Genomic DNA, 14,975 nt, shown 5'->3' on the forward strand with positions numbered 1-14,975 from the left:
CTTTTCCCTTGGGTAGATACCCAGTAGTGGGACTGCTGTATCAAACGGTATGTCTACTTTAGTCCTTTAGGGAATCTCCATATTGTTTTTCATAGCAGTTGTACTAGCTTACATTCCCACCAACAGTGTAAAAGTGTCCCCTTTTCAGCATATCCATGCCAACATTTATTATTTTTTTAATTATGGCTATTCTTGCAGGAGTAAGGTGGTATCTCAATGTGGTTTTAATTTGCATTTCCTGGACAGTGAGTTGAGCGTTTTTTCATATGATTGTTGTCTGTAAATCTTCTAAATACCCATCAGCCAACAAATGGATAAAAAAAATGTGGTATATATACACTATGGGATACTACTCAGCCATAAAACAGTATGAAATAATTGCATTTGCAGCAACTTGGATAGAGTTGGAGACCATTATTCTACAAGTAACTCAGGAATGGAAAATCAAATACTGTATGTTCTCACTTATAAGTGGGAGCTAAGCTATGAGGATGCAAAGGCATAAGAATGATATAATGGACTTTGGGGACTCAGGGTGAAGGGTGGGAAGGATGAGAGGGATAAAAGACTACAGTGTACACTGCTCGGGCAACAGGCACACCGAAATCTCAGAAATCACCACTACATAACTTCTCCGTGTAAGCAAAAACCACCTGTTCCCCAACAGCTATTTAACTAAAAAATAAAAAATAAAAAATAACTATATATACAAATATGGGTGCCCCAGAAAGACAAGTTGATATGGAAAACATGTGGGTATTTTTCTACTTTCACAGTCAGAATTAAAACACGGGAAAGCAAACCCAGAGATTACATATATAACACCAAGGTGGGAAATATAAGCTCAAAGAACGGGCATAGGATGGAAAAGTAATTCAAAGACATAGGTCGAAGCTGCAGAACCACAGTGTCTCATAAGCTGCTAAGAACCTAGCACATGTATCTGGAGAAGTAGCTTTATATTACTGTGCTTTATCAATTAACTCAGTTCTGCAAACACTATTGAGTCCCTAGTATGTGTCAGGTATCCTGTTAGGTGCTGTTGAGGGAAAAGGCATGAGTCAGGCAGCCCATGAGTCTCAAAGTTCAGACTCCACTAGAGAAGACAGGTGCATATACAAGCAAATCTATTAAAAACACATTGTCATAAGAACTGTATACAATGCATGAGGTTATGGGGTAGTAAAGAACAGTTTGCCATTAGAATACAGTACAAGGTTTGGGATAACTCTAGAGTTAGAGGGAAAAGACTTGAGTGCCAACTCGGCTCGGAGCAGACTGTGCTTCTCTGAACAAATAACTTACACCTTCTAGACTGCAGTTTTCACATTCACATCAGAACAAGATGGATTGCGTGATTTCTATTAGTTCTGACTTTCTGCATTTGTGGTTGAGCTTCGTCAAGGTCAACTTTTAAGCAAGGAATTAAAAGACTGTAGAAGCAGGAAACTGGGGGACAAGTACATGCTAAAAGCAAAAAACAGCATGAGCTGAGGCAATACAGAGCATAAGCTGTTATCACCAATGCATCCTGGAAATAAAACCTGTGCTACCTACTATCTTGGGAATTTCACTAAGAGTATAGAACATTCTGAACGAAAAAAAGAAAAGAAAAAGAATGGTTATAAACTTTTAAAATGTGTAAACATTTAAACACAATAGACATAAGTTACAAAAATGTTCAGAGTAACAGAATGCACTGATAACATTTAAATTAAATATAAAGAAAAGCAAATCTACTTCCAACAAATACATGGATACATCTTCGTGTCATACAGCAGATGCAGAAATGTAGCTTCTATTTTAAAAAGTCTGAATGTCCATAAACTGTTCCCAAGATTTGTCTTTATCTTATGTATTAAAGGAAAATTTCTTCTCTTGCATATTCAGAAAAGGTAAAGGTTATTATATTTAGAGAGAGGGGGAGAGAGAAAAAGAGTGAGAATTGGCAGAAATGCAAGAGAGAACCAAAATTTCAGAAAACAAAAGACTGAGTTATACCATATTCCAAACTGCTTTGGAGAAGCATTACTGAGCAGTGCACTCACCCAGCCAGCCATCCGCCAGCCATCCAAATATATATGCATACATAAGAACACACAGACATACATTTGACCATATGCAACCATTCCTACTAAAAACACAGTAGCATAATATGAGCTATGAGGAACATAAGGACGAGTGAGAAACCATGTCTTGTTGCTTCAATGAGGAAGCAAAGCTTATATATATTCTTATAAGGGACGCAGGGACGTATCACTGTAATGTGGGGCTTGGTGCCACACGTGCTGTGAATAGAAGGACAAGCAGTATCACGTGCTGGATATGGACAGCAGCCTTAGTTCAGAAACATACTCCAAACAAATCATAGAGAATGTCACCTCCTTTAAGCTTCCATTTCTTTATAAGAAAAATTAAAAAAAAAAAACCATTTTGTAGGGTTACATAATAAGGCAATAAAATAATAATGAGAAAGCAAAGAGCCTGGCATGTACTACATGTACAATATGGGACAGAATGTAAGCGGCAGCAATAACAAAAGTAGTAGAAATTTGGATAAGTCAAAGAATAAGATGTGGAAACTCGGGGAAAGGAGTAATTACTTCTGATCTAGGCCACACCTAGACATTTTGGAGAAAGTGATACAAACAGAATTTTAGCAGGTAACAAAAACATGTGGGGTGACATGTTGAGAGGGGACCAAGGACTGTGCGCCGCAGAGCATGCAAACAAATCACTTCTCTGTTCCTAGAGAATAAGACAGCGGGTGAACACACATAGTACAGGGAGGGCATGTCAAATTCACAATAAAGGAGTCTAAAGGGAGGCCACTATGTGCTTCTCTTCTCCCTATCTCATATATGCCATTTATTAGCCCTCTTAATATAGGATCTGCCCTCACCATAATGCTCAGGCCTGTAAGAACTCTCATATCTACAAAGACTTCCTCACACCTTTGCCTTTTGCTCTACAACTGGACATGTCTCTATTCTGTTCAGATTAGAGGGAGGTCCACTGAAGCTTTCCCCAGAAATTAGGTGACAAAACAGCAATGCCCCTAGTCAGATGACAAAGGGAAACACTGAAAACATAAATGAGGGCCAGGCACGGTGGCTCACGCATGTAATCCCAGCCCTTTGGGAGGCCGAGGCTGGCGGATCACCTGAGGTCAGGAGTTCGAGATGAGCCTGACCAACACGGAGAAACCCCGTCTCTACTGAAAATACAAAATTAGCCGGGCACGGTGGTGCGTGCCTATAATCCAGCTACTCGGGAGGGTGAGGTTGAGAATCACTTGAACCCGGGAGTCGGAGGTTGCAGTGAGTCAAGATCACGCCATTGCACTCCAGCCTGGACAACGAGAGTGAAACTCCATCTCAAAAAAAAAAAAAAAAAAAAACCATAAATGAGGAGGCCAGCATATGGCTCCTCCTGTCCCTATGAAGAGAGATTCTCTTCCAGATCCCATTCATCCCATTCCCAAGCCCTGAAATCACTAAAGAAGGATGAGTCAAAGAAAGCCAGTTCCACTAAGTGATTGATAAATTGCAAAGATGCAGTCTCCTGCTAAGGCAATAAAACATCATGGAGTGCTATAGAGATTAGTACAGCACCCAAGGCTTCATTTACTGTTTTTCAAGAGCAGCTTTCTAAAGGTCTTGTTCTTGTACTTTCTGAGGCAAAGGATACCCAACGATCCACAGCTGCAGCTTAGCCATGCATGCTGAAGCCTGATCCTCTCTACCACCCAGCCTAGGTGTTCACCTTACACAAGCCAGACATCTGAACTAGGCCTCTGGGACCCGACCCAAAATACTAATAGACTAGTAAAGTGTTTCCTGGGCGCAGGAGAGGACAGGAAAGAAAATAGGAGGACTGGACTATATCACAGAGTGTGAAACACCTGTGTGCAATATTGACAAAACAAACATTAATGTCATTCAAGAAGCAACTGGAAACATCACGGAGAGGGGTAAGATATTAATAATTGTTTTAATGGTGGGACAGGGACAGAAAACAAAGGGAGTTAAATCTCCTTTCACTGCCTCTTCTCTCTCAGCTCCTATTCTTCAGTTTTTTTGTTTGTTTGTTTGTTTGTTTTTTTAAGCTATTGTTTCTTGAGTTTGAATAAGCTGCTAGCATTCGTTGGTAAAAATATGGAACCTTTTCAATCAGAGTATGGTACCATTTATACTGCCCCTGAGGCTTCGTGTGTGAGTGTATACACACACATACACACGAGAGCTGGAGCTCACGTAGACCTTCAAACTCTACGTGACATAAACTAAATGCATTGTTATTAAAACCCCTGAAACTAGGCTTCACTCAAATTTGTCTGGGAGATTTAACCAATGCAAATCTCACAGAACACTCTAGACAACTTTATCCTTCAGCAGCCTAAGGGAAGAAAAACAGCCGGAGGAGGTAAACAATTCCATGCACTTTATTAGGTTCACTTTGTATAAGTGTCTGATTGGACTACTGCTTGGCAGCATTTGCGGACATTTGTCCAACGGCAAGAGGGAGGGACGACTGTCTGGTAGCTAAAACCCTACAAGAGAATGAGCTGGAGGTGGAAGATAATGCAGTAGAAAGGCATTGAGCTGTGACTAAAGAGGCCAGATTTCTAGTGTGAGCTCTAACCCCATTTCACTATGTAATCATAGCCATATAACCCATAAAAAGTCTTTTTCCTAAAAGGGGAGGTTGGTCTAGACTATTTCCAGGGGCTCCTTTACTTTTAGTAGCCTATGACAACCACGCTGTGAATTCACAAACTACCTTTTTCTGACACAACTTTGTACTGCAAATCACCTACACAACACTGAATTTTCCTACTCCAAGTAACCAACTCTGAAATCCCAGCACTTACCCTCACCTCCAGGTTGTTTGTATGGATTGTACTTAGGTTTTGGAGCAACTACTGGTGCAAACTTTTTGGGTGGCTGCTGTGTAGACACTGAAATGCTGGGGTTCCCAAAGGAATGGGTGGTCTCCATCCGTGCAGGCACATGGCCGAGGGGCTCACCAGTGCTTTTGGGTGGCAGCCAAGATGGGTGAGACATTGTTGGAATCTGCAATGAAAAAGAAACGAACACTGTTTTTATAGAAGCATGAAAATGAAGACAGTACTCCTCATTTCATTGCTACTTCATCTTAATCTATACTAAATGAATCTTGATAAAGTTCTCTGGAACGAAGAATGAAAGAAAATGGAAGAAGGAAAAATGAAGAGGCAGAGGAATCATGAGTAGAAAGAGGAGGAGGAAGAGGAGGGAGGACAGGAAGAGGAGGAAGGAGAGGAAAAGGAGAAAGAGAGAAAGAGACTGAGGAGGAGCAGGAAGAGAACACTCCCTCAAACTTGAATATCTCCCTTCCAATAGTCAACTATTTTAATGCCTAGCACTGTTGGGAAATAGATGTGAATAAGAAATGGTTCCTAACTTGAAGGAGTTTTTATGGTAGGAGAATGGAAAAGAGCTTGAATTTTATTAATAATCTATTAAATTAATTATCTCTCCAATTAAATGGTTATGTCTAAATGAAGTGCTAAGTTACCTAAGTGAGGTTAAGAACAAGTGTTGCTGAGATGCAGAAAAACATAGGCTCACTTCTTGGTAGGGGCAGAATTAACAAGATTTTATTGATGAGGTGATACACAGACTGGGTTTGAGTGCTAAGCAGGGTTGAGCCTGAAAAATGTTAGCAAAATATATAGGCAGAAAAGTACACGGCATTTACGTTTAGTGTGCTTGGAGGGGGAATAACAGAAAGTAGCAAGCAAAAGAACTAAAAGGTGGGTTGAAACCAAAGCACAGATAGCTTAGCAGCCACTGTTCAGTTTAAATTCATTCTTCAGTTATTAAGGAACCACTGAAAGTTTATTTTGGAAACAAGGGTTTAACAGATACCTCGCAGGACACTTTTAAATGACCCATCGGCAGGAGCAGCTCTGGTCCCCACCAAGGGGCACGTGGAAAAGGGGAAGAGGGGCATATTGGTTGTCACAATGTCTGGGACAATTATTGGAATTTAGGGCCAGAGGATAGAATATTCAACACATGTAATGAAAGGTCAGCCCTGCACAACAAAGAAATGCCCATCAACATGTATGCTGAGCTGATACCATGTTGGACCTTCACGAAAAGCTCACTTCAACTACGAGGGAACAATCAGATCAGCCCAGACGCTGCTCCCATCAGATTGCACACACCGTTTGAAGAAAGGAAATGTCTCCTCTGTTAGGGTAAGCCAAACACCTCTCCAGTCAGCCTGCCTGCTGGGGATGAGACTCAGAGGCTGCCGCCGAGGAGGGCTCTCCAAGCCTGATTGCAAGAGCTCTCCAGCATAGGGACGCCCGGAAGGCACCCTGTACCCGCCCCCAGCCCAAAAGCCACCTACTAATTTATTAATTGAACCGAATTAATTAAGAGGGCTACATGATTACCTCCAGATGTCTGTAAAGACAAAGAGCATCAGAACACAGAAATCAAAGGCCTCAGTACATGGCACAGTAATAGAGAGACAGGGTGGAGGGGAGAGCTGGGAAAGAGTGCTGCCTGGACATTAACATCAGTCCACACCACCAACAAGTGGCATGACTTTGAACAGCATCTCCTCTAGAGCCTCAGATAGTTTCACTCTCTCAGAGGACTCAGCCAAGCACAATGGCTCACACCTCTAATCCCAGAACTTTGGAGGCCAAGGCACTTGAGGCCTGGAGGTTGAGAATAGCCTGGGCAATAGAATGAGACTCAGTCTCTACAAACAATTAAAAAATTAGCGGGATATAATGGTGCACACCTGCTGTTCCAGCTACTCAAGAGGCTGAGGTTGGAGGATCACTTGAGCCTGGGAAACTGAGGCTGTGGTAAGCTGTGATTGCACCACTGCACTCCAGCTTGGTCAACAGAGGGAGACCTTCTCTCAAAAAACAAACAAACATATAAACCTCTGTCTTCCTTAACTCTCAGAATTTTTATGGCAACCAATGAGATGATATTAAAGTACTTTTTATAGTATAAAGTGCTATGCAAAGTGAGAAAAAAAGATGCCTCTATTCTTATAGAAAGTCAATGGCAATTTTATGACTATCTTGCTTGGAAGAACAGCTTGACGTGCAGTTTTCTTAAAAGACAAGGATAACATGAATCAATGACAAAGACTCTAAACTGGGAATCAAGACACATGCTATTGAAGCCAGTGATGGTACTGGCTTTTCACTCTGGTTACAGGGCCTTTCTTTTCTTTTTTATCCCCTGTACCTTTTACATATTCATATATACACACACATACATACATGTATATATATACACACACAAAGACACACATATACTTGCTAAACTGGGAGTTCCTTAAAAGGGTAAGGACCATATTTTACACATTTATAAACTACCATTAAGGCCTAGCACAAAACCAATATAGAAAAACAACCAATGAATGTCTGTTTTACTCATGGTTTTTAAATTTAGCTACACATTTGGAATAACTTGAGATGATTTTTTTTCTAAATACCAAAACCAAACCCATCTCACACGGCTGAGAAATGCCAATTTTGGTTTTGCTTTTGCTTTTAATTGAGGCTTGGTCTTCTACTAAATTGGGATAAAAGTGATAAAAGTGACTGGTTTGCTTTCAGTATGACTAAAGTGAATATAAGTGTGAAATAAAAGGGATCAAGTAAAGGTTTGAAACTTTTAATGCATTAAGCACATTTGTAGTATAAATGTTAATTATAATTTTTAAAATGGCTTAATACTGTCCTCAAAAGGTCTCTATAAATCTAACGTCATTTTACAATAAAAGGTTTAAAACTGGCTAATATAGGAGGCAGTAGTTTCTTAAGCAAAGATTCACATTTTTCACAGCAATCCCAAGTTACTGACTGACTGTATCATCTTGGCTTTTCAGATATAGCACAGATATAAAGAAATAGGCAATTTCTGGGAGAGTATAAATAAAATTTAAGCATCAATATGCAAATCATTGGCTCCACAGTCATTTCAGTTCTCCCCCAGTATCATAAATTACCCGCACGCTGCCCTCCATGAAGAAGCACCTGCAGCTACTCCTCCTGAGAGGCCCATCTTCTGACCAATCATTTGTTTGCAGATGACCTTTTTAGTATCTTCTCTCAGCATTCTTCTGCATGTCAGCAGTGACCCAGTGACACCATTCCCAGGATTTATAATAAGTTTTCATGATTCTGAACCCTTGCTGATGCTGTGTTCAACATCAACAATGCCGTTTACCTCTCTTCACTTTCTACCAAGCCCTATATTTTTATATTGTCCCAGCTCAAATGTCTCTAACTCTGTGAACATTTCCCTAACTCCTCCAAAGAAGAGAAGCTTAATTCCTTTTTCTGGGCTCTTTACGACTTTCTGCATACTTATAACAGTCCACAAGGAAGCCATTTATTTACCTGCCTACATGTCCCAACAAGTTGGAAACTCCAAGTAGTCTCACTATACTGGCACAACGCCTAGGCAAGAAGCCCTTACATAACTATCTTACACAGAAATGGGTCAATGAATGAACATTACCCTTTCTTAGTTACTCATATCTTTCTAGAATTGCTATAGCATTCACTGATACAATCATCTCTTTTTACTTTCCTTAATTTGGTGATGTAATGAAGCATGCTGATAGATTTCCAGATATTGAACTATCTTTGCATTTGTGGAATAAAATCCTATCTAGTCACAGCTGCAGTGCCCTCTTTAGCAATCACTGATGCATTAACCTCTTTTTCTCTCCCTTAATTTGATGATGTAATGAAATATGTTGATAAAGCCTAGACATTGAACCATCTTTGTATGCCTAGAATAAATCCTTTGTTACGGTTGTGTTTTGATATATTAATGAATTAACTAGGCTATTTTATTTATAATTTGTGTACATATAATCATAATAAAGAGCATATTATAGCATTTTTTCTGCCTGTTTTACTTATCATGATTAGGTTTTGATAGGGGAGTTTTCTCCAACCTCCTCTACTGTCTAGGTTATTTAATAACTTCATTGGAATTATCTGGTTTTTTTAAAGGTTATACAAATTCAGCATAAAGTCATCTAAATATATCTTCCTTTAACAGACATTAATCATATTATCAGTAACTTCTATGATAGTAGTAGTAGTTTTCTATTTATTCTGAGGTCATTTTGCAGTACTTTTCTGATAGAAATTCACTCTTTTTTTCCTAGGTTTGATCTCTCCTCTCTCTTAACCAAGCTACTTCTTGTCTAAAAATGACTTCCAATGTACTATGCATCAATTTAGATCATAAGCATTACTTTCTACTAGTCCTTGAAGGTAAATCTTGCACTATATCCTACAGTTCAAGTTATATATCCTTATAGTACAATTCTACAGCATCTACATACTGTTGTCACATATTCATCACATGGTACCCTGCCCGTCTGCTTGCCTTTTTCCCAAACTAAACTCTCAAATCCTTGAGAGTGGAAATATTTACCATTTTATAATCCCAGGGCCTACACATGATAGGTACTCAATAAAAATGTCTGTTAATTTAATGAATGAATGAATTTATTTGCCTGGCACTGGCGCTATAGATGAATCAGATTCCTATTCTTTACTCAAAGAGCTCAAAGCCTATTTGAGGAAGAAATATTTATAAATGTGAAAAGAGAAAGACAGTAACACAGAAAGCACAGAAAAATCTTGGGGGATGTCAGAAAAGCTAGCAGAAGCTTGGCAGAGGTAGCCCTTAACCAGGACTTTGAATGATGAGTAAATAAAAGAAAACTGGAGTAACAAGGGCAAAGATTAGAAATAATACTGTGAGCCTGGGTATGAAGCAAGGCATTTCTGTAGGACAGGGATCAGACCAGTGGTACCAAAATGAGGGATTCAGGGAGAATAGTTAGGGGAAAGTTCTAAAAGATAACGTGAGTCCTGCCTTTTAAAGGTCTTATATAAAGATAAGATAAAGATAAGAAGCTAGAGCTTTTATCCTTGAATAGGAAGATAACGAGAGTGAAAATTCCAGGTACTAAAAATTAAATCATGTAGGATGGATCCAAGGAAAGTGATAAATCCAATAGTATGGACATAGAGTCCCTGTGGCCCCAGTTCTAGTCTCAGCTATACTAGTGTGACCTTTACTCATTTGCAAAATGAATACCTGTAAAGTCCCAATCGGCTCTAATATCCTAGAGTGCTTTCTTTCTCTAAAATCTTAATTATAGCTCTTCATTTTGATAAATGGGTTTGATGAAACTTCACAAGTTTAATGAACAGATGAACCAGCACATATTACTGGGGCTTCTTGGCTTCTCAGAGAGACCCATGTAAACCCAAAGATCAGCAGTGGTGAGAGCTGGTGTTGCTGGACCAAGATTCACACTGCTCTTACTTCCCCTCGTTCTAGATAGGTTTCACTCGAAGCTCATAATCATCATGAAAGCAAGAAGTGAAAGGGAAGATTTCCAGAGAGGCTCTGAGAATATACAACCACCATCAGCAGACAGGAAAGCAAGAGCAATGGCCCTCCTCTAAGCAAGATGCCTACTGCTAAAGAGAACTGGGGAGCTGCTGCTTCCTCAGCGTTGCTCTTTCAGAAATTGTCAAATGCAAACAATTAAGAACGTAAGAGGTTTCACTTAGCAACTTCTCTGCTGCTCTTCTGTCTTTTCCCCCAGCCATCCTAAGAAGACCAGAGACTGACAATAAATAACAAGTGTTTATTGGAGATTTATTATATGTCAAACAATTTTTCAATGGCCACACAGTCATCCCAACTGCCGTATGAGGTAGCATTATCATTACCCACATCTAGCAAATCAAGAAAGTAAGACTGCAAGAGGTTGAATAACTTGCTCAAGGATATACAGCTAACGAACGGCAAAGCTGAAGCTGGGACACAGATCTCTGACTCCAAATCTCTCCACTCTTCACTCTGTATTACCTCCCTATTTGGAGAAGAAAGGAAGACACCACAGAGAAAAGGAAGTCAGCACTTAACAGTTGTTTGTGCTCTTATTATTTCCATGCCAGCTCTTGAGTTCTACTTGCCATAATGTTTTCTCTATTCCGTGCCCTCAAATCTAATCATAATAAGCCACAGGACCACAAAGTAATGAGGCCAATAGTCAACAGACAAAAAAAAAAAAAAAAAAAAATCAAGGCACAACAGAATACAAATAACTACAAAAGGCTATGTGATGACCAGAAACCACCCCATACAGGTGGGAAAACTCAGGGCAATAGGCCAACTGACAGTTAATACTAACAAAGCCCTCTCAGGATACCATGTGAATGCCAAGTCACTGTCATCCACAAAAACAGAAAGAAGTAGTGTTTGGTCACATTTTCCTTTTTTTCCTCCAAATCAGTGTGCCACTCTTCTAAAAAGATTTATATAGATAACCAAAACTGAAAAACAAACAACCGTTCCATCGTATCATCTAACATCCATTGCAATAAGCTTAGAGTAGTGTTTATCAAAACAGTCTGCACACTAACCTCATACGGGGATCTTTATGTATATACTCTGATCCAAGCATTGAGAACAATTTACTTAGAGCAGTTCTCTTAATCTTTAAATGACATTGTATTAGTCCCTACATCTTCCTGGCAACTAATTCAAGGCCTAGCACTTGGTCAGTGTGCACTAAATAAATGAATGGTATTAGAAAAGAGACATACATTAACACCACAGAACTGAGGGACTATTTGACTTAAACATCAGAAGTAGCTGATGGCAGACTAACGTTTAGCATTCGTGTCCCTTAGCAACATTTTCTTCATTTAAACAAGCCGTTACAATTTAAATAACACTCTCCTATAACTTTGAAGGTTTTTTTTTAAACGTTCTCTTTATACAAAAGTCAGTACCTTCCTGGAATTTCAAAACCGTTTTCCTAATCATCCATTAAACTGGTACAACGTGGTTCCCGCTCTGGGCTATACGGCTCTCCATTATTGTCCACATCTCAGTATTCAGTGGGAAGATGCCTGATCTTCAGAATTCAGACCCAGCTTTTAGTCTTAGCTTTGCCATGAGCCCATTGTGTAACTTCCATTATCTCTGAAATCTTGTGTCCTTCTCGAAAAATGTGGTGATGGAATTAGATGGTACAAATGACAACTCTGCTCACAAGCTTTTATGAGTCTATGAAAGATCTTGACTTAACAAGTAGCCAACGCCAAGTAAAACGAGATTCTATATCATCCGTAACTCCCTTTGTTTTGATATCATCTGTAATTCTCCTCTTTGCTCGTCAGTGAGGAAGCACAGTCCTCTTTTTCTCTCTTTTTCTGTCACCTGTTTCCCTGACTCTTCTATCCTCCCCATTGAAGGACGGATTCTTGGGTTGATCTCAGAGATTAACAAGGTATCAATCAAGATGTATTATGCACAAGTAAATAAGTATTTAGGCAAACCTTTTCCAAACGGTGTAAGTCCCTACCAGTGTAATTGAGAAGCAGATATGCTGTGGCATGTGGTGGAAGCGTGGGAAGACAGCACTGAAGAATAACGCAGGCTGAAAATTACACACAATTGTTAGTTGAACAGCAAATGTATTCACTCTTCTTCTGAAGCATCAGGTCAGATAGAGCCGGAAGGGCAAAGCAGGATCTACCATGGTCTGAAAATGTCAATGTATTCACTCAACTTCTTCTTATAGACAGCTTTGGCCCAGCACTGGCTAGGTGCCCCACTCTCTGCATGGACAGCTGGCATTGCTCAGAAGAGGTAACGAGAGAACAACGCTACAGAAATGCCAAACCTTTATATAGGCTATCTGAGAGACATTTGGAAAAACTGGAAAAGGCACTAGACTTAGATGCAGAGGACTTGGACGTAGTTTCCATCTAGCTCAGTCACTATCTGGGTCTATGACTTTAGTTCTTAACCTCTTTGAACCTCAGTGACCCTTCCTATCTGTACACTAAAGATTAGATATCCACTACCATTCCCTCTAACTCTCATGTTTCCATGATTCCCCCACAAGTCCACAATTTCAAGGAGCTAAGGTTTCTTACAAAACTATGTTTTAACTCCTATGAGACCAGGGAGTATAGAGTGAGGGAAGGTAGGGTTGGGATCGACACATTAAATGTCCATCTGCCTTGCGCAGGGTACCAGAAAAAATAAATTAACACTAATGATGCACTCCTTATTCTTGGCAATGCTGCAGGTGACAAGAAAAACTCGGCGGCATTTCAGGATCCAAAGAACCACGAAGCAGCAAGGGAGAGAAGCGTCAGGTCTAGACAAGAAAACATTGTCTCAGATAAAGAAGTTAGACAGGGCCGGGCCCAGTGGCTCAGACCTGTAATCCCAGCACTTTGGGAGGCCAAGGCAGGCAGATCGTTTGAGGTCAGGAGTTCAAGATCCGCATGGTCAACACGTTGAAACCCCATCTCAACTACAAGTACAAAAATTAGCCGGGTAGAGAGGGGCATGCCTGTAGTCCCAGCTACTTGGGAGGCTGAGACAGAAGAATCACTTGAACCCGGGAGGCAGAGGTTGCAGTGAGCCAAGACTGTGCCACTGCACTCTAGCCTGGGAGACAGGGTGAGAGACTCCATCTCAAAAAAAAAAAAGAAAAAGTGAGACAGAACACCGACATTCCTCCACACTGCACTTTCACTTCAGATTCAGAATGGCACTCGAAAAGGAAACAATCAACCCTGACAGGGAAACAATAGCACTGAAAGATCAGGACTCTCAGGAGAGAAGGTTAAGGATGGAACAAATACTGACTAAGTGGCCTTTTGTTTGCCACAGTTTCTATCAGTCAAGGGAAAAAACAGACATGGTTGACAATAGTCAGGACAGACTACTTAAGAGCTAAAAGGTCACAGAGAGTCCCAGCTAGGAGAAATCTTAGGAACTAATTTACCTCTTCTAATTTGAGTATTCAAATACCGAGATTTGGAGAAGCTGAAGAGACTTATCCAATGTAATAGAGCAGCTAGAACATACCACAGGCTGGGTTTAAACCCAAACGTTCTACCTCCAAAGAGCATCTGCAGGGGGAAAGTTTGATTAAACAAGCTCGTAACTCTATTGATTGCTAGATTATAACTAGATGGGGTAGGTAAAAGGCAATGGAATAGAGCATAGAAGTAAACAATTTCTCTGCCAAGAAAGTTCACAACCGTGACACTGAAAATTAGCACAGAAGAAAAATGGCCCCAACCTTGCATTCCAGGTCACATTTGATAAGAATGGTTCCACGTGGCAAAGTAACCAAGAAAATGTGAATTTTCTCTGGACCTCAGTTCCTGCAGATCTAAAATAATAAGCAATCAATGATGATCTTCAAAATCTCCTCCCACAACTTCTTATGACCCATAATGTTATCGCTAGTCTGTGGACTGTGCTGTGCTGGCAAAAAATGGGCTGTTTGGCAGGTTTCTTCTTAGTCCTTGATTCTAACAGACTGCTTTTCTGTCCAAGGCCAAGAGAAAACATGCAACCATAGCCTGCACCTCTTTGAGTTCAGTAAATCTACTTCTAAAAATGGAAATCTGGATTTGTAAAGGTGAGATGCTAAGTGCCTAATTCATAAAGATTTTGCCGCTCACCCAGGAGGAAAAAGTGACGATAGGAAAAATCACCAATATGATCTCTAAGGAGACCTAGCAATCTCTTTAACGGTTATCTAGCATCTTCTATTTCTAAACCTACCAATAACTGTGTAAATCTGCAAGTTAACTGCTGCTCACTTAGCTATGTTGCCCTGACAGCTTGTTCAAACTTGTAATAAAACATGTAAACACTCCATTTTAGATATCCATTTACAAGTCTGTCATGCTCATCACTGAGGCCATGAAATTTTGCTACCACTTCAGGATATTCTAATTATCTTAATTTTTTAATGATTTTATTTGTATTTTTCTGTTATTGAATATTTATTTTGATATGTCAATAAAATGAGGAAGATTTTAAAAGCAATTTTAGTTATAACTTAAAAAAGTAGAAATTCTTAATTTT

At 39.9% G+C, this 14,975-nt stretch overlaps 1 protein-coding gene across 27 annotated transcripts in view; it reads right to left on the minus strand.

Moving 5' to 3' along the window:
* LPP (LIM domain containing preferred translocation partner in lipoma) overlaps positions 1–14,975 on the minus strand; it is a 723,625-nt gene that overhangs the window by 469,282 nt on the left and 239,368 nt on the right. For 16 of the 27 annotated variants that reach the window (XM_015132425.3, XM_077991207.1, XM_077991200.1 and 13 more), the window contains one exon: positions 4,874–5,075. The exons of 3 other annotated variants lie outside the window; for them this stretch is intronic. In XM_015132425.3, the coding sequence (XP_014987911.2) occupies positions 4,874–5,066 (193 nt within the window). In that variant the 5' untranslated portion in view covers positions 5,067–5,075. The remainder of the gene's footprint in view (positions 1–4,873; positions 5,076–14,975) is intronic. 8 more of the 27 variants (XM_077991214.1, XM_077991208.1, XM_077991217.1 and 5 more) reach the window with 1 other exon arrangement.

This window comes from Macaca mulatta, chromosome 2 (genome assembly GCF_049350105.2).
Source record: "Macaca mulatta isolate MMU2019108-1 chromosome 2, T2T-MMU8v2.0, whole genome shotgun sequence".
Taxonomy (NCBI): domain Eukaryota; kingdom Metazoa; phylum Chordata; class Mammalia; order Primates; family Cercopithecidae; genus Macaca; species Macaca mulatta.